We start from the raw sequence: 22,111 nt of genomic DNA, 5'->3' as shown, positions 1-22,111 counted from the left end.
ATATATAGTCCATATAGAGGACTTAAAGAATTGTTTGTGGGACAAACTTTAGTCATTACAGCTGGCTTGTCTGTTTTTTTTGGTTTTTTTATTTTTAATAATTTTTTATTTTTTTTATAAAATAACCCTAAAATTGCTGATTTTTTAAAGAGAAAAAAATTGGTTTTAAAATGGGAAAGTGTAGATTTTTTAGCCTAACTAAGATTTATAAAATCTCTTGTACTTTTGAGCAGATCCTACCAAACAATTAAAATTTGGGACTTGAGTGATCATTTGTACCACGAAATTATGTCATGTGTTATACTATTATTATTTTTTCTTTTATAAAAGTACATTATTCATCGATAGTTAGTTCATACAATCTGATAAAGTTACTTGATCATTTTTAATCTGAATTATAATAAGTGGTGTGTATGACGTGTTCAAATTTTGAATGTTCATATAATTTGTTTTTTTTTTTTTTTTTGACATAGGTATGTTCATATAATTTGATAAAGCAACTATCACTTTTAATCTGAATTTTAAGTGTTGTATGATTGTATGATGCGATCAAATTCTGAATGTGCCATACAATTTATCGATCATTTTTAATCAAAATTGTAAGTGTTGTGTGATTAATTGTATGACTGAATTAAATTTTAAAAGTTCATACAATTTGGTAAATCTACTCAATTTGGGAAGAATTATACTATGTAAAAGATGAATTTAATTCTAAACCATAAAAGTAACTCGATCATATACCTTGAATTATATATGTTCTTTACTAAATAAGGGTTTTTTTTAATACATTTAGACTGACCCCGTACATTTCACTTTATTTAATTAGAAATAAGTTCAGAAAAACGTTGATAAGTTCAGATAAGAGTTCATAAGGTTTATCCAAATACAACTTACAAGTTTAGATAAGTTTAAATTAGCTATAAAACGCCGCACCTAATTCAATTTATTAAAAAAATCTGTACCTAATTAACATAAGCATGTGTTAAGGAATGTAACATTTTTCATAAAATTGACAAAAGAAATAGGCTATGCTATGTTTTTTTGGACGTTGATCTTGTGGATTTGCTAATAATGGAGTGCATAACTCTTTATAATGGGTCCATAGGACCCATTGCATGTGGATTTAGTACTACGAACTTTATGTACCAAAAACAATTAATGTTACTTATTACAAAATAATGTAACCACGAACTTTATAGTTAAGTCTAATAATAGGTGTGGTCCGTATGGACATAGTTCTAGATATGCTAGGGCCAATTAACACCTTAAGCTTCATGGATTTTCTACTAATTAAAATTAATAATCCCTAATTTTAATCAAATGTTTAGATTTGGTTTATTATTTTTTTGCAAACTAATGTACCTAGTTGTATAATCAATTTAATTCTCGCTTCCTTAGACAAAAGAATTTGGAATCAGTAAAAAATTAATTCGTCAAGTAAAAATAGTTGCAATGTGACAGAAATCGCGTCATTTATCATGTGATAAGAACAAAACCTTAATAAATTAACTTCATTAATTAATGACTATATGTAAAAATTAAACAAAAAGATGCATAATATTTAAGACATAAGTGTCAAAGTTTAGTGAACAATCCCTACTTAAAAATTTGCGATATTCTTTAAAGAAGTGTAAAGTCCGTGGATCTGGATAAGTTATAATTAAGGCATTTGGCACAAACCTTCAATTTTCTTTTTTTGTCTTTTACGCTAAGCTAGATGAATTGTACCTAAACTATATATATGCATTTGTATTATGGATCGAAGTGACTATTCATAATCAAAGTGACTATACATAGTTTTGGGACGTTGAGCATGTGCACTTTGCAAGATTGCAAGTGCAATGCACCACATTTGTTGATGGGTCGTGGTCCATAACCTATTGCACGTGATGCGCTTATACGAGAAAGATGTATGCATACTGATGCATATATCGAAACTTTGGGGACGTGTACAATAATAATTAAGCAAATATGAACACTTTATTTATTTGTCAATAACGAGTGCAATTAAACAAAACTATCGAAAATTTTAAAACATAATCTTGTCATTAATAATTCTTCTAAAGATTAGCTTCCTGGATCCTTCTATTAATATCAAAATAATCTTACAAAATAAAAAACAAATAATGAGTTGTAATGTCTTTTTATTGGGGAGCATTCATAAGATTCAAATGCCAAATGGATCGACAAATCATTTATTTTATTTATTTAAATATAGTTTGCAAGACAATTATTTATTTATTTAATTTAAATATTGATTAAAAGACAAATCATTTAATTCACTAGTAGAAGAGTAGAAGACCAAGCAAAAGGACAATACATTCATGTGCATTATAATTTTTTTATACAGTATATTTTCTTAAAGTCCAATTGTCAACACAAGTTATCCTAATATTTTGGGGAATTGATTCTATTGGTCATATAAGGAAGTTTTTGTATAAAAATCCACTGGTTGTTCACTTAAAAGGCAAACCTTGATTCATAAGCATTTTGCAAGAAATTCGGCTAAAATGTCATTTAAAATAGATGGTTTTAACTTTTAAATACCCAACATGTCTCCCTGCGAGTCTGCGACTCATATATGATATATGAAATACATGAGAAGCATTTGGACCTCTAATCAACTATATAGGTTCCGAGAAAATTCAAATTATCCAAAAATAAAAAGCTATATTTCTAGCACATTAATATTCTTTTACGATTTAAATTTAAAAAAAGATAGTATAGATATTTTTCGTGCACACCAAATTTTCAATTCCTTAGTATGTAGTACAATTGTACAAGGGATTATTGACTCGAAAATGAAATTAAAAATATGAATACAAGGTACTATAATAGTACCAGCTGTTTGGAAATCAAAGGAAGGAATCTTAGCATGTATTATTGATTTTAATCTATCCTTTTAATCGATTGAAGCAAACAAGTACAATTTGGTCACTAGATTAATTATTAGGTTGTACCCCCTCTGTCCCACATATACGCCAGAGTAATTAATATTTTACCGATTTTGTTAAAAGTAACTGAGTCTTACAAGACTAATTATGTTGTAATTTACAGAGTGAAAATATCTTACAATCTACCGTGTTTATGTCATTTCTCTCTATTTTGTCGTTATGGTGTTCAATCCTAAGGGTTATGAAATCATTATCCGTTTTATTCACCCAATTTCACTTATTTTTTATGAATTTATCTTATCTTAAATTATCTAAAACTTAACTGAACTGAAACTTATTTATGTTATTTTTGTCATTAGGGGTGTTCAACCCTAAGGTAAGATTAGATCATATTTACATCATCAACTCTTTGAAACACTCTCTATACCAAAATAAAAATAAAATAAAACTAATGATTAACTACAAACTTGATTATTGTCCAATCATGAAATGTCCACAAAATCTTAATCTTTTCAGTTATTATTATCCCAATTGAAACAGAAATTTAAGGTTAGGGCCAACAAAACCAAAGACAGAAGTTGTGGGTCTAATCTAAGGGACCTTCGCAATAAGTTGGCCTTCAATACAAAGGAAACATATTAGCATGGGTCACGTGGCATTTTAGCCCACACCATACCCGGCCCGCCACAAGGACCCCCGAGTAGGCCGTCCCTCGACCACCCTCTTGGACCCTAGACCACCTATTGGACCACCGAGTAGGCCATGGCTCGATCACCCTCTTAAACCCTAGACCACCTCTTGGACCCATGAGTAGGCCATGCCTCAATCACCCTCTTGGACCCTCGAGTAGGCCAGGGCCTCAATCACCCTCTTGGACCCTCGAGTAGGCCCAAGCCTCAACCATCCTCTTGGACCCCCGAGTAGGCCATGCCTCGATCACCCTAGTCCCTAGTCCCTAGACCACCTCGTGGACCCCCGAGTTGGCCATGCCTCAACCATACCCTAGAGTAGGCCGTGCCTTGATCACCCTCGCCCCCCCCCCCCCAGTAGGGTATGCCTTGACCACCCTCTTCACCTCTTGGACCCTCGAGTAGGTCGTGCCTCGACCACCCTCTTAAACCCTCCCCAAGTGGGTCGTGCCTTGACCATCCTCCTTTTACAACCGCGACTCTACCCAAAACAACCCGCGTGTTGGCCCAATGAATCAATGAAATTAAAACTTAGTAAGAAACTTCTAGTCTAGGGAATAAAATGAAATGAAGATCAAAATTTTTTAAGGATTAGTTGTAAATTATTTAATTGATTCCTAGACAATTAGGAAACAAAGGCTACATTGAGTTGATTGAATTTCTCATCAATGTTGTAAAAAACATAAACAAGGTCTTAATTTTGTTATTGTCCCAATCATGTTCTGAGGTTATGCCTCATCCGTACAATAGGAAAATAATTAGACACCTTAAAAATTCTATTTCTATAGGGCTTGAAAATTCTGTTCCACATAAGTTAACAATTTGCAACATGTAACTATTCCCGGAGGGGTCGTGTAGGGATTTGCAATATGTTTTATCGATAATTAATGTGTTTCTAAATAATCATTAACTTTGAGACATGATCATTACTTCATCTGTTTCTAAATAATCGCAACAGTTTGAGTCATATTACTGCACTTTAGATGAATTCGGATTTGTAATATGCTCCCTCAATAGTTAAAAATTCGCGATCACTAGTTTCCAACTGAAGTACATTTCAATATTTCATGGCTAGATTGCCCACACAACTAACCATTTTTAGTCCCGTTTTGGGCCGGCCAACCCAGTGATTTTAAAAATATTTTGGACGGATTTTAGACAACTCGAAATTGAAATTTTAATTATACAACAGCCCGACCAAAAGCCCGGTGTTTTGGGCCCATAATAGAGGGCTTTGGATAAAATGAATCCGCCCAAAATTTGGCCCATATCAGCCCAACATGCAGGGCTGAATTTTTTGGCCAAGGCCCAAACCGAACCCGACACACCTTTTGATCAGGTATAAGAGAAACATACCAAGTGATGAATTCAAATAAGGCCAATATAATTCATTCAAAGTGAATATTTTTGGCCTAACATAGCAGGTTTTAGACACAAAAAAGCTGCCCAGAGTTTGGCACAGCCCAAAGGGATGGGCTGATTTTTTACCGAGGCCCGACCCGATCAACCCGAACCCGGGCCGCCTTTTGATCAGTTCTAAGAGAAATATACCAATTGATGAATTCAAACAAGGCCAATATAATTCATTCATTCAAAGTTAAAACTCATATACAGACTGCACATCATCCTTTTTCCCCACACATTGTCATTTCTTTACCATATCTAAAAAATAACAGTGTAAAACAAAAGTCATAAACTCATAACAAAACACGAAAAAAGGATTAGTATTAACAGCAGCATTGTACTCTGTATCTGATAACGAAGACGCTAATTAGTAATTAGTTAATTACCGTCTAAATTTGCACTTTTCGCGTGCATGAGTCCATCGCGTAACTGATTACTGATGTCTTTGACATGACCAGGTCCATGAGGTATGAACACAGTGGTGTTCTTCGATGAGTTACCGAGATCCCTAATCGTGTCAAAATATTGAGTGACCATAATAAGATCCATGATTTCTTTTGAAGATGTTCCTTCTACTTTGCTTGAGAAGTTGAGTATATTCTCTCTTAACCCGTCTGTGATTGCCTGCCTTTGTCTTGCTACACCAACACCACCTAGATACTTGGATTCTGCTTCGGCCTCGGCCCTTTTCACTAGTAGAATTTTTTCCGCTTCTCCTTTGTAGACGCTAGCTAGCTGAAGCCTTTGTGCTGTACAACGAGGTAGATAAATACAATTGAGGCGGTAAAAATTAAACATTAAGGCTTTGTTTGGTTTAGTGTAAAACGATTTCAGTGCAAAATGATTTCCATGGAAAACATTTTCCAAGGGAAAATATAATTCCAAAGTAGTTTTCTGTTGTTTCGTTCCTTAAAAGAAAATGGGAGAAGATGAGGAAGAGGGACGTTAAGGGGGAAAGTGGTTTCCCTCCCTTTCAAATGAAAAAGGTTTTTCTACTTTTGAAATAGTTGTGGAAAATTGTTTTTCATCCCTTGCCAAACCAAACAACGTAATCGTTTTCCATGAAAACGTTTTACACCCTACCAAATCGAGCCTAAAGGAAAAACAACAAAAAAATCTACATTTTCTGTAAAATCAAATGGGATGAGATATATACCTGCATTGATCTCATTCATTGCCTTGCGAACTGCTGGATCGGGTATGATATCAACCATCAGAATGTGTTCGATGCTGTATCCATATTCTCCCATTACCTGTTCAAGGTTTCAGTTCATCATCATTCTAAAAGTTCAAACAGGAAACACAGATAAACTGAGCAATATACCAAGAAGTAAGAACCAAGTCCGTTCAGTAAATTTTGTTTACTGTCACAATGAACGTTCCATCCTCAGTGATCAATATTATTAGTTAACAATAAACTAAGTACATTATTTCTAAGAACGTCTAATGTCTACAACTATGAGATCTTTTAACGTTAAGGGGCTAATGTCCAAGGAGCAATTGAAAGAGGACGTCTATGATGAAGGCCCTAAGTTTGGTATGCATAGCAGAAAGCTACAAGTTTAAAGAATAAAATACACCAAAGTCGAGTTTGAGTTTGCCAAAAAAGTCGAGTTTGGTTGCTGTCAGGGAAAAATAAAATAAATTCAGCTCATGTCACGATTCCACCGAAATCTCTTCATTATCAGAGAATAAACCATGTGCATGCAGTGAATCAGAATTTTTGAAACATGATCCAAAGAGAATTGAATTTGTCAGTTTTGTGTAGACAATGAGAGGTTGGTAAATGAGGATTGGTGGGCTAACAATTTATGAAGAAACCTATAAACATTATCAAGGAATGAATGACCAAATGACTTCTCCAAAAACATTGAATGGGAGTCTTTTTTCATTATATCCATAAATATGTTTCTGTTTGAATAATTGAATTAAGGATTTAATGGGACCTCCCCCTTCATTCTTTGTCTAGCAACATTAAGATACAAGTTATAGAAATAAGTTAGTGAACATATTTCGAGGGTGATAGCGAAACGATGTAAGCACCGGCTGAACTTACGTCATCAAGTAATTGTTGCTTATATTTGGAAGAAAAAGATCTAAATTGAAGAAACTCCGACAGAGAAATATACTTCATTATAAATAATTACCTTTGCAAGTTCCTCCAGTACATGTTTAGCAACCTCGCCTTTTTGTTCAAACAGCTCATCTAAGTTCATCTTTGGGACAACAGCACGAACAACTACAATATCACAAGTATTAGTAAAGGGAAGAGGGGGAAAATGACCATTAATAGGTTTGTACATAATGGAAGCAGAAGCAATTGAATTAGTGGGAACATTACCATCGAAAACGTAAGACTGAATCTGCTCTCTAGGATTTTCTAGTTCATAAAATGCATCATCAGCATTTTGTTTGACCACACGGTATTGAATTGAGCATAACATTTGCACAAAGACATTATCCTGTAAAATAGCATCGTTTAGATGCATGATAAGGAATTAAGGATGCAGTACTAAATAATGAAGCTTTTGTAAGAAGGTATCATCCATACGTTGACAACTTGACACCATAAAGTTCGTTGCACTAGTTAGCTCTTGTGATCTTATAACAGTTATAAGCAACTGAAACAAAAACACGCTACAAAAAAGAGCCAATGAACCATGATAAAGGTACTAGTTGATGCATCTATTGGAAGTTTTTGGCACAACACTTCACCAACGTATCAATTAGTACAAAATAATGAAGCCATTATAAAGTCTTGCTTACATCGCCTCAAGGTTACAGGACCGTTAATCCTTCCTGATCAACGCTATAAGACTACATTAGGTACTCCTCTACTCATGAAGAATCCCCTTGAAATGTAAGCCTAACAAGGCTGGGTATTTTCTTTTGTAGTCAATGGATTTTCCATAATTGTTAAGCTCTTTTAAGGGAGTATATCTGATGAACTGCCGTGCTTGCTGTCTACCTTCCTCGCATGCATTTTTTCTTTCTAAAATCATAATCACAAGATAAAAGAGCCACACAAAACCACAAATCAGGTCTTGTTATAAGCAATAACACCCCCACCTCAACACAAAACCTTCTATCATACCACCCTTGAAAAATGCAACTAGCCAAATTCCTATGAACAAAACCACAACTAGTAAAAAATCATAGTCATTTGGACAACCACCATCAAAGTTCCTCACTCGATTGACCATCGCCGAGGAACGATCGTTAGTTATAGCTAAATTATGTGCCACCCATGGCTAAAAGCCTAAAACTATCTACATAAGGGCAAGTAGGTCCTCTGCTCCTAGAATCACTGAGACTTCATTGCAGCAAATACTCAACAAAAGAAATTCAAAGTTATTTTCTCCAAATTTGGATCATCACAACATCATCCATCAAGCTTACCAGCTCAAACTAAAAACATCACCACCTTCAATTCAACAGAAACCTAACCCAAAATCAAAATTGTTTAACAATAGAGTCATATCATCTCATCACAAGCACAAACGCACAATCCCAATGATCAAATACGAAAAATAAAACCCTCCTAAACCCTAATAGTACTTTTACTCGAGAATTCAGCAAAAAAAACAACAACCCACAAAACAAATCACCAAGAATTTTAAGAATTACTCAAAATTAACAACCAAAATCGAAGACAGGACATGAGAAACCACTCAAAATCAACTTAATTAAAATACCCAAAAAGAAAACATTCAGAATCATAAAGAAATTAATCAAACTGACCCGAGTTTAGAGAATTACTTAAAATTAACAACTAAAATCAAAGACAAAACATGGAAATGAACTTAAAATCAACTAAAATCAAATACCCACAAAGAAAACATTCGGAATCACAAGAATGAATCAAATTCACCTTAGTTTTGGTCTCGATTTTGACGTCAAGGGAATTGATACGAGTAGAAAGAATCCCAGCAAGAAATTGACCAGCTAAGGGGTTGAAGCAATGAAGCCCAGGTTCTGCAAGTTTCTCGAATCGACCCCATTTCTCAATTACTCCAACACTTGCTTGATCAATACACCCACCAAGTATACAATATGTATTCCCCATTTTTTCAGATTCAGATTTTTGATTTTGATTTATCAGATTTAGAAATTGATGTTTTGTGAATTGTGATCAGAAGATTTTTATGAAAAAAATAGTCCCAGAGAGTAACAAATAACAAGTCCTTTGGAATGGGCGTCGACGTGGGATTTGGAAGAACGCGGGTAAGCCGTTAAGCTAACAATATGATCACGTAACTTAAACTCAATCCACTCCTTTGTTTATGGGGCGAAGAAATGAACGACAACTTTTATGTAAGACCCCTCATCGAAGAAATCGTTTTGATTATTTAATTGGTTTATTGTTTAACTAATTTACATCAAAAAGGTCTTTTGTTATATAAATGTTTGTAAGAAACGAATATGCGTGTATGGCTCCAGCGTTTAGATAAGTGGTAACCAGTGGCGGTGCCAGAAAAATCGTACTACGGGTTCGAAATTTAAACTCAAGTCATCTTTTTATACAAAATATTGAACAATACTTTTGATACCGTATATAAGATACATTGAAATTTTAGCAACACGATTTATAGTCAAAACTCCATTTAGAACGCAAATAAATGGGAACAAAATATGCTATGGTTGCATTTAGCAAATTTTCATATTTTAAAAGTAACTTTATATAGGAATTAGTATAAAAAATATATACTGTTTTAGAGAACCAAACAAAAAAGAGCAGAAAAAGCCGAAAAAAGGAGAAATTAGTATAAAAATTATTCACTGTTTTAGAAAACCAAATAAAAGAAAGCAGGAAAAGCCGAAAAAAGAGCGGAAAGAGATTCGATCTTCTAACCTTTAGTTTGGTGAGTAGAGCAAATACCACTGCATCGACTCAATTGTTTATGTAATATATTGCGATTACTAATACTTGACCTTATTTTGTTTTGTAAACATGCTAGACTTTTGTTTACTCCGTAGCTAGTAAGGGTTCAGTTGAACCCACTGAACCCTTACTAGCACCGCCCCTGGTGGTAACGTCTTGACCAATTCAAAATACTACTCAGTAGCGGTTGGATTGGATTACTCAAATGTTGAAATAATTCTTTACTAAACAACGTAGGATAGCGTTTGATAAATGATAAATTTATACTACGTACAAAGTGTAAACTTTAACCATTCTTGACCGCTACTTTTTATCGAACACTCATTCTAGTTACCTCGCTCCTTTTATCGAGCATTCAATCCAGTTACCTCGCTACTTTAACAATTAAACACCACCCGCTATTCACCCCTAGCCGTTATTTTAACAACTATCCGCTAATTTTGCCATGATCTACTACTAGCCTTTACAAACAAGAAGTCGATTTCAATACTCGACCTAAATAAATAGTGATGATGAGCATAATTTATGACAAAAGTCATGTATCAAATAATAATCGATGAGCATAATTTATGTAGTAATTTTATGAGAAAAGTCATGTATCAAATAATTATCAATGCTTATTGTTGCTAGACATCATGATGTTACTTTCCTTACCAAGTTACACTTAAATTCATTCTCATTCCCGAGCTGAAATCGAGTCATAACTAAATGATAAAAGTCGAAGATAAGTCCAGACGATATAAACCAATAAATAGAAGATAATTAAGCATGTTGAATTAAAAAAAATGTAGAAAAGATGAGTCAAACTTGTGCAATATAAATCGATATCATTAAGCCTCAAATAATGTCAATCAAAATTTCTCAGAGCTTTAAATTTCTCTCACAAAACACATCATTCTTTAGGTACAAGAAACAAAATTTGCTTTTCCATGCATACTGAAATTAACACTGCCTCAAAACTTCTACCAGAAAAGTAACTTCCGATGAAAGTGAGCTCTATCAAGCGACATCGACCAATTCAACGTCGAAGACTAGCCATGCATTGGGTGGAATCTGAGGCGGAGCGCCAGAAGAACCATAACTGCACAATCAAATAAAAATTTACTGTCAACAGATTCTAAAACACCAGTGCAGCACTACTTTACTGTCAACATTTATTCTGTACAAAGAAAAATTTACTGTCAACATTTTTTCTGTACAAAAGACATGAAGATAGGGTTATGGTCGAATTAAGGGCTATTTGAGGTAAAATGAAAAAGATCCGCACTGCTTTCAGAAATTTTGGAGATGAAATTTATAGGGTTTTTTCATATTTACCACTTTTTAAATTTCATGTTTTTGTATTTATCGTCAGTTCGATTTACATGCAAGCCTTATGGATAAGATCCTTACCCCATTGAAGGTGGAATTGTAAGCTTTCTCTTGTCTCCAATACGCATGCCTAATCATCAAAATATCACACCATCATTATTAGTACTAATTTAGACTCTAAACAAGCACAAGGTAAAAAAGCAAAAAGATTATTATGTGCTTGAACTTTATTTGTACCTTCAACACCAACATCCCACCCCTTGATGACTGATCCAATACCTGTTGCATGAAGAAATTGAGTAAGTTTACAATCACACAAGGCCACAACACAAATAACCATTGATACTTACTCAAAAATAAAAAATAAAACTTCATTAATACAGAATGTTGGTAGTTACCTAGACGGAACTTGAAGGGTTTACTGCCTGTAGCGTCAAATTGTTTGCCATTCTTCTGCAACTTCCCAACATAGCGAACACTAACCTGCAATTTTAAGACAACTGAGAAACTTCTGGATAGAGGATGTTGTTTACATTTCTTTATCAACCAAAAAGTACAAGAAAAATAGATTATAACAATCAAATCGACAAAGTTTTCATCATTACAGCTTTGAAGTTTAAACTTTGAATCATTTATCTCAGATGGTGGGTTCTTTTATGATCAACTCATTTGTTCTAATTCACTTCAAAGTCAAACATATTACCTAACCCCCCGACCCGCAGGACAAACAAGATGAACTGGGAAAAGTTTTGGTGAAATAGTCACCCAGATGCGCAACTAACAACACCGATCAAAGAGTAACCCACTAACCATGTTTTTTTGCTCAAGGGTGGTCCGACCGATGAGCAGTGAGATGATGAGAATGGGGATGGGATTATGAGAACATATGAACAACCTTAGTGTCAATCAGCTAATACTTAATACAGAAAATAAAATAAGTAACAAATATAGATTGTAGTCACTATTAATGCCGAGTCAATATCACTCACAATATCAAAATACTGTTTCTTAATGTCATTTGATTTGGCCAGAATGAAAATACTCTACTTTTTAGTAGAGAGTCCCAAGATGCACGCACATACACAGCGTGTGCTCGGGCTCTTTCTGGTATATTAAACACCAGTTCTATACATACTCGCTAGAGTAGAAAGCAACTTGACAAGTACAGAATCAACTTTCTATGTCAATTCAATAATATGGTTTCCTCTTCATACCCTCACTCTGAACCCCACCACTACAACTCCTAAACCACAAAATTCTTTTTGGATGGAAGTTAAAAGAGGATACAAGAAAGAAAAAAGAGATCTAGCAGCAAAAGTTAAACCAAGTTGTCAATCATGCTGCTTTGTCATTGTTTCTACTTTTTCATTCTTCAAATGCATAAATGTACAGAGTCACTACAACCGTGAATACCAACAAATGAATCCACTAACAATAATCAAACCATTTTATAGGAAAGCAACAAATCGAAAGAAACAAATAAAAACAACTTTTTTGCCTTTGGGCAAAGCAGAAAACAGTAAGCTGGAAATACACCACTTACCTTAGTTCCACGAGAAGCTCTTTTACCATCAGGTTTTCCCATAGCTACATCTTCTATGACCAAACCATTAGGAAAGGTCTTAACTCTTGATTTAGATTGCTTGGCTACTTTATCAGTTTTGCTAATCTGCTTATCTTCTGTGTTTGCATTTGGCGTTATATTTGAAACCTCTTCAGCCTTCTCTATCTTGGCTTTCTTGTTCTTCTTCTTCTGCTTCTTTTTCTTGTTCTCAGAGGAATCTCCATTAGTAGCTTCATTAGCATCACTGGAAGGTTCAACAAATCACATTTAGATCAAAATAAATTTTGATAATTAACAAAGAATAGCAAATGGAGATTGCATGTACAAGCAGCTTACCCAGTTTAAACATTAACTACAAGAGATCAAACATTGAATATAACACTACAAACAATAATACTACACAGGTGTACCTTTTCTGTTCATCACCAGTAATAGCGTCAACTTCCTCTTTTAAACTTTTTGCAGATTCAACATCATCTTTTCCTTCACCCTTCTTCCTTTTCTTGTTCTTCCCTTCCACAGCTATTCCTGATGTGTTTGCTTCAGGATTTTCGCTTTTACGTGATGAAGAAACTGGAAAGCCATCTTCATCTTCACTCTCCAATACTGGGGCACCAGTATCTCCCTTGACAATTTGTTTTTCAGCTTTTTTGTCATTGTTAGCCAACTGTTTTTTCTTCTTTGATTTTTTTGATACACCATTTTCACTTGCAGCCTTTTCATCATCCTCTAGCTCCTCAATAACAACTACAATTACCAAAGGGCATATCAAATGATCAGAACAATGTCTATCCACTCCTCACCACCGCCACAAATAGAGGGGAGAAGGACTACTAATGCAGAATGAGGTATGCTTCTGGGAAATTGGCAAATGATTCAACAACTAAATTTAGCAATTAAAAAAAAAAGATGCGTCAAAACAAACAAAAAAATCACAACATTTCAGCAAGTGAAGACGAACAAACTCCATCCCGACAGAAATTTCATTGAAAAAACCTATTTCCTGTGTTAGCTCCATGACACATTTGTGATGTAGCACAAAATTCAGCGCAATCCTGAATCAAATTCACACCCATAGATCTAAACCAAATGTTAGACGATGACATTTTTCATGATTTAACTAATTACATGCAAATCATACAAATATATTTTTGGTGTCCAAAGCCTAATTTCAAATATCTATTCACTGTTCATTTGCGACTGACCAAGGCTAGCACCTCAAAGCAAGCCAAGGATGATTTTTTTCAAACAAACAGCTACTCCTAATTTTCAAGTATCCTAGCAAAACCTACAACTCCTAATAAAACTGTGAAGTAATAATAGATAATGCCTTATATACTAGCTTGTCTAAAACAACCGGCTGATAAAAGTAAAGAAAGCACCGAACTCCTCAGAATACATAAGACAGAAATGGGAGATTAAAGGAGGGAGGGGGGGGGGGATTGAAGCACGGAAATGTGTGCGCATCATTTGATAAACAAACAGATCTCAGAATCAAATTTATACCTCCACTGTTTCGGACAGGTGAAGGTGGTAACATGGTATTATCTCCATCATCATCAATAAACTCATCCTCGTAATCTTCAGATTCATAGTCACTGCTCTCTCCCTCGGCAATATCTTCCCCATCTGAATCACAATCACTAAAGGGTCCTTGATCAAGGAAGCACTAAACTTATCATTTGGAGAAAGAAAATATATGCAGGATGTCAAACAATTCTGTTCTAATATATCCAATAACATTAAGTACAAAATAACATTATCTAGAAATAGTTGAAGGATACGAATCACAATCATCTCCATGTTCTTCTTGATAAGTCGCAATATAGCCAGCCAGGTGGATACTAGTGGGGCCAACAACAGAGAATTTCACATCATCATCATCATCGAATTCAAGATTCAACGAGCAAGATTCTGTCTTGTCAGGCAACAAAGTGCAGAGAAAAACTGGATCGTTCTCTCCTACATTGACCTGAAGGGTGCTCTTCTTCACTGCTGAACCAGTTCCCAAAGTGGCCTGATTGACATTTATAGCACTTATAAGTCATACGTAACAATTGCATAACATACACAAAAAGTTCAAGCAACTTGTGTCCATTCCGATGCCACTAAGTGTATATCATCCATGAAAGATCTAACATAACAATCAACGTAGTTTCTAATGCCTTGAAACGACACTATGCCAGCCATTAAACTACATAAAGGTTGCTACATCATTATAATTGGTTTTTCGAGCTGTTACAAGTTCCAAACTGTTGAAATTTAGAAACTATACAACTTTAGAGTCATAACTTAGTTACTAACTCACTATAGATGGTTAGAACAGCTTATCTACGCAGACATTTTGAAGTATAATCTAGCAGGCATGCATACATAAGCTGATAAAATCCCTAACGTAACAACGATGATGAAGCACAATTTTTCTCATTTGTCAATTTGTGGTATGGATGCCGCGAGAGGCAGCTTAACACTGAACTAATGTAGTTTCCATAACTCTGCCACCATAACTACAGTTGTTACTGTAATACCAGCTTCTAAATCCTTCTAAAACGTGTGTATATGCTACCAACAGGTCCAACATAGCACCAAATCGATAAAGAAGCTCAACTTAGTGTGATCACACATTCACACCCACTTAACAAATTTTAGGAAACCACAAATTTTTTATTAAATAACCTTCATCTCTCATTATTTTCTCCATTTCCTTATTCTAGCCTCAATTACTATAACCCAGAGAGAAAATCAAAATCATACAAAAGTTTCATAACCAACCAATTAAAATTATCGCATACAATTTGAAAAATAACATACCCAAATGACAAAATCAATAGATACATGGAGCATGAAATTGAGGAAACTACCTGAGTTAAACACAAAGTTCCATTCAATTCCTCGGCAAAAAGGGTATAGGGTTTTCCTGGTTTCACTTCAACCCCTGAAATTCAAAGAACTCAGAAAAATGTAAGAAACTAAACACAGACCAAAACAAGACTTATGAAAATTTCCCATTACGAAGCGGAAGGAAGGTTGAGAATTACAAACCCCAGAAAGTCATTTTCTGTGAAATTCACTGAGGAAGACGAAGAAGAGGGAAGAAGAGAGGCACTGTTTGGAAGCGCAATGCTAAAACCCTAGTTGAACCTCTTGCTTAACATTTCACAATTGTAATGTTTGGTGATGTTAATATTCTAGAATAATCAGGGCATTTTAGTCTTTTTCACAAATATACGGGCCATGAGGCCTTCCCAATCAGCCCATTGGAGTTTGAATAGAGTTATAGAGCCCACGTGTCTTTGGGTTGGGTCGTGTGCTAGGTTGGGTTGGGTCGTGTGCTAGGTTGGGTCGTGTTTCGTATCAAGCCCATGTGTCCTTAGGGAGGGTAAAGTGTTCGTGCTTAAGCTTTATTTCACCCTGTCTAATGTGCTTTGTCGTGTAAGGTTGGGTCGTATCGTACTGTGTCTTGTCGTGTTTTTTCCCTAAAATACGGCTCGAGTCCAGACCCACGACTTCAGCTTGTGTTGGGTCATGCTTTTTCGTAGCGTTCCTCAACCCGGCCTAGCTACGGCCCGGCTCAGTGTCATCTTTATGCAGAAGTATATCATAGAATTGTCAAAAAATGATCCGATCGATCTAGACCAACCTGATAAAAAAAATCGGAAGTGGCTTGATCTCGAGTTGGATCTGGATGGATAAACTGCCTAACCATAATCCAATACTCGATACCGTTGATGCATACACCTTAAGTGAGAGCTTTGTGTATCAGGTGCATTAATGGACTAAACAAAATACGTAATATATAGGAACGTAGTGATTTGAATCATACACATAACATATCCACGGCATTGGAGAAACACGTTACCTTGTAATATGTTGATCATGCGCACTTCTTAATACTTTATAGTGCAATTATATTTTTAAATGGTATACTTATTTATTATGAGAAAAATAACATTCATTTTTGTTCTAGGTGAGTTCAAGAGTTCAACTCCGTTTTAATTCCGTGTTATATTCAAATTATCTAGTTTCCGGTCCAATATAGTTTGACTCCTAGCAAGGTCAATTTTACTTTGACCAAGTCTACATGACCAAGTCTATATACGAATTATTTTTCATTATTTGAACATTGACCTAGTCATCCAACCTTTATGTCACACAAAGTAAAAACAAATGGTGAAATGGGTGAAGTTGGCATGTGAAATTTCATAGAATTTGCTCTGAAATTATGCAGCAATTAACAACACACCCTTAGACAGAAAGCAACTTCTACAAACTTTAACAAACAAGTTTAACAATTGAATAATTCAAAGGTGTCAGTTGGAAGTTGCAAAGACTAAGTAGCTTTCACATCACACTTCATCATTATCTAATCGTTATACCCAACTAAAGATTCCACATTACAACCTGGTCGGAAACTGATTTTAACACACCTACTGTAAGAAAATAAGAGCGCACGATCATATTTTTTCGAAAAACTGATATTAGCACACTGTTTTATTTGATTCAGTACACCTATATGTAAATAGAGCTAGTGCATAAAACTGTGCTCTCATAGTAAGTGCGTCAAAAACAATTTTTAATGTGTCAAAATCAGTTCCCACTTTCTTCTCCATTTTAAAATTAATCATTTGCACTCACTCTCTATATAAGCCTCAAACTCCCCACTTTGCCAAACAAAACTTTACTTTGTCTATTTCTTTCTTTCTCAATTTATAATTTGCACCCACTCTCTCTATATATATATAGCATCAAACCTCCCACTTTACCAAAACAAACCTTTACATTGTCTATTTCCTTTCTTTATTTTGTCTTAGTTTCATCCAATTCAAAATATATTTATTTTTTATTCCGAAACTATCCTTTCATAAGTTCGGAAAAATCTTAAATACCCTGAAAAAGTCCGATTCTTGCGAGTGTTTTTACGGTTATACCCTCGGCCCTAAGGAAAAAAAGGATGTTGTATGACTTGTATTCAACCGTGGAGTTAATAGCACAAGCTTCATCAAACCACCACATCCTCTTCTGTTTTTGCAATGCCATTATCATTTGCCTTGTTTTCGGGAGCTCGAAATCGAGCACCCGAGAACTCGATGAATACACAACTACATTAGTAAAGGATACTGATTATAACAAGAAAGATTCCAAGGAAGAAGAAGAAGTAGCAGTAGTAGAAGAAGACGACACGTTCAATGAAGTTGAAATGAGTAAGGAAGATGAAGATCAACAAGATGAGGATGAACTAAGAAGAAAGGTTGAAGAGTTTATTAAAAAGATGAAAGGTCAACTAAGTATGGAGAGTTAATTAAGAAGATTAGGACAAGTTTTTTTTTGGGAAATTAATTAGTCCCTATTTTTTTGGGGTAATTATGGTTTAATGTGGAGTTAAATCTATGTACATGATTAAGTATGGAACTCTCCTATGTGGTAAGGTTGTATGAGTTCTATATTTAGAAAGTTTTGAGGCAGAGTTCATTAGATTAACTCTATGATTTCCTATGATTATGAATATGATTTTGTGATTATGATTATGATTATGATTATGGTGAATTATGGGCAATTCCCTAGTTAAGAATAAAGTTTCTATGTACCAAATTAAGAACTTCTTTATAAGATAAATAGTCAGGAACAATGTTCACAATTTTCAACTCTGATCTATCTTTTAAATAAACCAAATAAGATCACTACCCCTTCTGTCCCTTAAAGATAACTAGATTTAAACCTGAATTACGAGAAATAACCAAGGAAACCTATTAAAGAATTAAAATATAAAAAAGTGATATAGGATGACCAATAAGCTAAAAAGACCTTCCACGTTAAATGTGTCACGTGTAAGTGACCTTTTAAACCTTCTACGGTACATAAAGCGATATCTTGATCAAGAGGTCTACATAAAGTTTCATTGTTTGCCTTATAAGTCTATTGAACATGGTGGTTTAAACTTACATTCATGATTTGCTTTTTTTTTTTTTGCACATTTGGTGTAGTGGAGCAAATTTGGTAAAAGAAAAGTGATAGGACTAATCGACTTCAAGTCTTCAACCTAATATATGTAGTTGTTTTCAACCTTAATTACCTATTTATTAATAGAAATAAGGCAAACTTATAAACTATATTTTGCAAATTTTGTAATTCTTTGTTCATATATGAAAATTAAAAGCATCCACGCTCGATTTTCATAGGCATTTTAGTAAAATTAGAACGATACAAAGAAAATTAACCTGGTCCTTACGCAAATACGTGGATGGTTTTGCCAATGAAATATAGGCAAATGAAATTCAACAATGATTGAATGGTTGGTAGTGCCACTTCTATATTTATTTGGCAAACAGGGAAAGTTAGGTGACTAGGGAAATTATTGAACCCTTATTGTTTAACCTTTGTTTAACGACTTGGACTTGTATGAGTCCATTTTCTCATTGATGAAAGCCAACGTGAATAGTTTTTTGTTTTCTTCTTTTCTTTTCTTTTAGGTTTTATAATTTTCGAAACTTGATGCATGTGTTATATGAACATGGAGCTCAATAAATGGCACTGCGTCGAGCCGGGCTGAGACACGACATAACCCATCATGAAAAAAGCACAATCTGACAAGAACACAAAAAAGTACAATCCGACATGAGCACTAAGTCGTTGGCCATAAAATGGGCTAGGGCTGCAACTTTTTGGAAAAAACACGATAAGGCATGGCACACCAAAATATGATAAGTTAAGGTTTCAAGAAAGAAGGCACGTTCGATCCGACACAAACGCATGTGTGCTTGAGCCATGCCTGATTGCCTGGGCCGCCTTTTTAAACTTTTCGACCCAACACGACACATAATAAATGGGCTTAACATAGGGTCGAAGCCCAACCTGACCCAACCCACAACATCTTTTTACCCAAACCACAAAGTTTGATACTCCTCCGTTCCTAATATTATTGTTCCATTTGACTTTTTACGGTCTCCAAAACACGACTTAAAACGTAAATATCTTTAATTTTATACGCGTAAAAACTATAAAAAGTTATTAGTCAAAAAATATATATTGAAACGAATCTAACAAAATCTTAGAAGATTACATTATTTTTTATACGCTGATGAGATTCATGATCAAAAATTTCAAAGTTTGACCAAAAAATTACAGTACGACAATCTACGAACAGAGGATGTATGGAGTAACAAGTAAACACTTGATCACCACTAGGGGTGTTCATCGGTCCAAACCCGGACCGGACTGGACCGAAGACCGAAATTTTGATATTCAAGACCCGAAGACCGGACCGATTATGCTTGGACCGAACCCGGACCGGACCGAACAAATCGGTCCAAAACCCTGTCCGGACCGGTTTGAACCGATTGTAAACCTATTTCCATATTTTTTTTTTCTACAAATTATGTTAAAAAAGAAAACATATATATAAAACCAATTGTTTAAGGGCTTTTTTGTAAGATAAAATAAAATATATGACAATATAATAATATTTACAACATAATAAAGGAGAAAATTAATTTTTTTTAAAAGTTTATATTATATTTTATTAAGAAAATACCGGTCTCGGACCAGACCGGACCGGACCGAAGACCGAAGTTTGATATTTCTCGACCCGAAGACCGGACCGATTCCGGTCCGATCCGATCCGGTCTGGGTCGTGCCGGTCCGGACCAAATTTTGCACACCCCTGACCACCACAGTACTCGTTTGACCATGGAAAAACATGACTCCTTGACTCCTTGTGCAAGTGACCCGTTGACTTGTTGACTGTGCAATACTCGTTGACTCGTTGACTATGGAACTTCTTGTATTTGCTTCCAAAGAACAAAAGGTGACAAGGACAATTCAGCCACGTCACCAAAAATATATACTCAAAATCATTAAACAATTAAAAATAAATAATGTAGCTTTCACACCACACTGCATTCTCCTTTCTCTCTCCTAAAACTTTCAGAACAAAGAGCTTCTTCAACACACTTCTTCTTTTTCAAGAACACCCATTACATATAAAACCCTCATTTTTGCTCTCTATTTTTCTCCAACAAAACACAACACCTTTCTCTCTCACTCTCACTCTCACTCTCACTCACTCTCACTCTAACTCAAAACACTCTCTGTTTTCGATTTGTACTACTCAGTATATTTCAATTTTTCACGCACTATTTCCACTTTTTTAAAAATCCGTGTTTGTAGTCAAATAAGACTACTCCGTATAATTTTGGGACGGAGATAGCAGTAGTTTTCAGCTTCATTTTTACTCTCCATTTTTCTTCAACAAAACACAACACCTTTCTCTCTCATCCTCACTCACTCTCACTCTCACACTCACACTCACACTCACACTCTCTGTTTTCGGCTTATACTACTCCGTGTATTCCAATTTTCCACGCACTATATTCCACTTTTCTTAAAATCCGTGTTTTTAGTCAAACAAGAGTATAATTTTGGGACGGAGTGAGTAGTAGTTTTTCAGCTTCGTGTAAAAATGTTGGATTTTACAGTGGAGTTGATAGGTCAAGCAACTTCAATTGCAAACTTCCATTTTGTTTTCTGTTTTTGCAACATTATCATCGTTTTTCTTCTCATTGATAGCTCAAAAAACGACATGAATGATAATCATAGTACTACTCTGAGTAGTATTGATGAATTCCAGATTGTTTTGAAAACGAATGTTGTAAGTAATGATTACAATGAGAATTATGTTGAAGTAGTAGAAGATTGTGGAGTTACAAAAGGAACATTGTCAGAAGTACAAACAACAGATACAGTAAAACAGAACAAAGATGACAATCAAGAAGAAGAAGACATTCCAGAAAAAAAGGAGGAAGAAGAAGAAGAAGAAGAAGAGAATTATGATGCAGTAACAGAGGATGATGAAGAAGAAGAAGATGATGAGGAAGAAGAAGATGATGAGGAAGAAGAAGAAGAGGAGCTAAATGCTCGAATCGAGGAGTTCATTAACAAGATTCACAGAGAATGGTATACAGAAAGACTGAGATTGAGCAAGCAACAAAGTTCTCTATGAGAGTTGAAACTTTTCTGAGCAAAAACAGAGGCTTTTTCAGGGAATTTTAATCGATTTTTAAGGAATGTGGATAAGGTCTCTATGTAGAAGAAGATTAGCTTTTTAGTGGAGCAATGCATTAGATATAAATAGTATGTAATTAGAAGTTGCTAATCTTGCTACATAATATTAAAAAAGTTGCTAATCTTGCTACATAATATTAAAAAAGTTGCTAATCTTGCTTGAATCCTTGAAGTCGGAAAGGACATATAGATGTTACAGTCTGCAAATTGAAAATTCCACCAATTGAGCTAAAGATGGAGGTGGACCGGGCCAGTCTGAGGCTCGGCCCGAGCACAAAGTCGAGGGCCAGGCCTGACCTACATTTTCTTT

At 34.9% G+C, this 22,111-nt stretch overlaps 3 protein-coding genes across 3 annotated transcripts; 1 reads left to right on the top strand and 2 right to left on the bottom strand.

Moving 5' to 3' along the window:
* Positions 1-5,141: 5,141 nt before the first annotated feature.
* Positions 5,142-9,241, bottom strand: LOC110782406 (hypersensitive-induced response protein 4). The gene is made up of 5 exons (XM_021986558.2): positions 8,859-9,241; positions 7,329-7,449; positions 7,135-7,226; positions 6,144-6,240; positions 5,142-5,736 (listed from the first exon to the last, which is right to left on the bottom strand). Exons 1-5 carry the CDS (start codon positions 9,051-9,053, stop codon positions 5,366-5,368), a joined length of 876 nt encoding a protein of 291 aa, XP_021842250.1. The 5' UTR covers positions 9,054-9,241; the 3' UTR covers positions 5,142-5,365.
* A 1,435-nt stretch (positions 9,242-10,676) lies between these two features.
* Positions 10,677-15,937, bottom strand: LOC110782405 (peptidyl-prolyl cis-trans isomerase FKBP53). Its single transcript, XM_021986557.2, has 10 exons — positions 15,787-15,937; positions 15,606-15,679; positions 14,529-14,761; positions 14,251-14,387; positions 13,155-13,491; positions 12,724-12,988; positions 11,579-11,663; positions 11,418-11,459; positions 11,262-11,310; positions 10,677-10,950 (listed from the first exon to the last, which is right to left on the bottom strand). The coding sequence occupies exons 1-10, from the start codon at positions 15,797-15,799 to the stop codon at positions 10,869-10,871; spliced, it is 1,317 nt and encodes a 438-aa protein (XP_021842249.2). The 5' UTR covers positions 15,800-15,937; the 3' UTR covers positions 10,677-10,868.
* Positions 15,938-20,656: 4,719 nt separating this feature from the next.
* On the top strand, positions 20,657-21,989 carry LOC110782276 (uncharacterized). The gene has a single exon (XM_021986394.2). The coding sequence runs from the start codon at positions 21,200-21,202 to the stop codon at positions 21,737-21,739; it is 540 nt and encodes a 179-aa protein (XP_021842086.2). The 5' UTR covers positions 20,657-21,199; the 3' UTR covers positions 21,740-21,989.
* Positions 21,990-22,111: the final 122 nt, after the last annotated feature.

Source organism: Spinacia oleracea, chromosome 3 (genome assembly GCF_020520425.1).
Source record: "Spinacia oleracea cultivar Varoflay chromosome 3, BTI_SOV_V1, whole genome shotgun sequence".
Classification (NCBI taxonomy): Eukaryota; Viridiplantae; Streptophyta; class Magnoliopsida; order Caryophyllales; family Amaranthaceae; genus Spinacia; species Spinacia oleracea.
The sequence above is the reverse complement of the archived record's forward strand: the minus strand, read 5'-3'. Positions and strand labels throughout refer to the sequence as shown.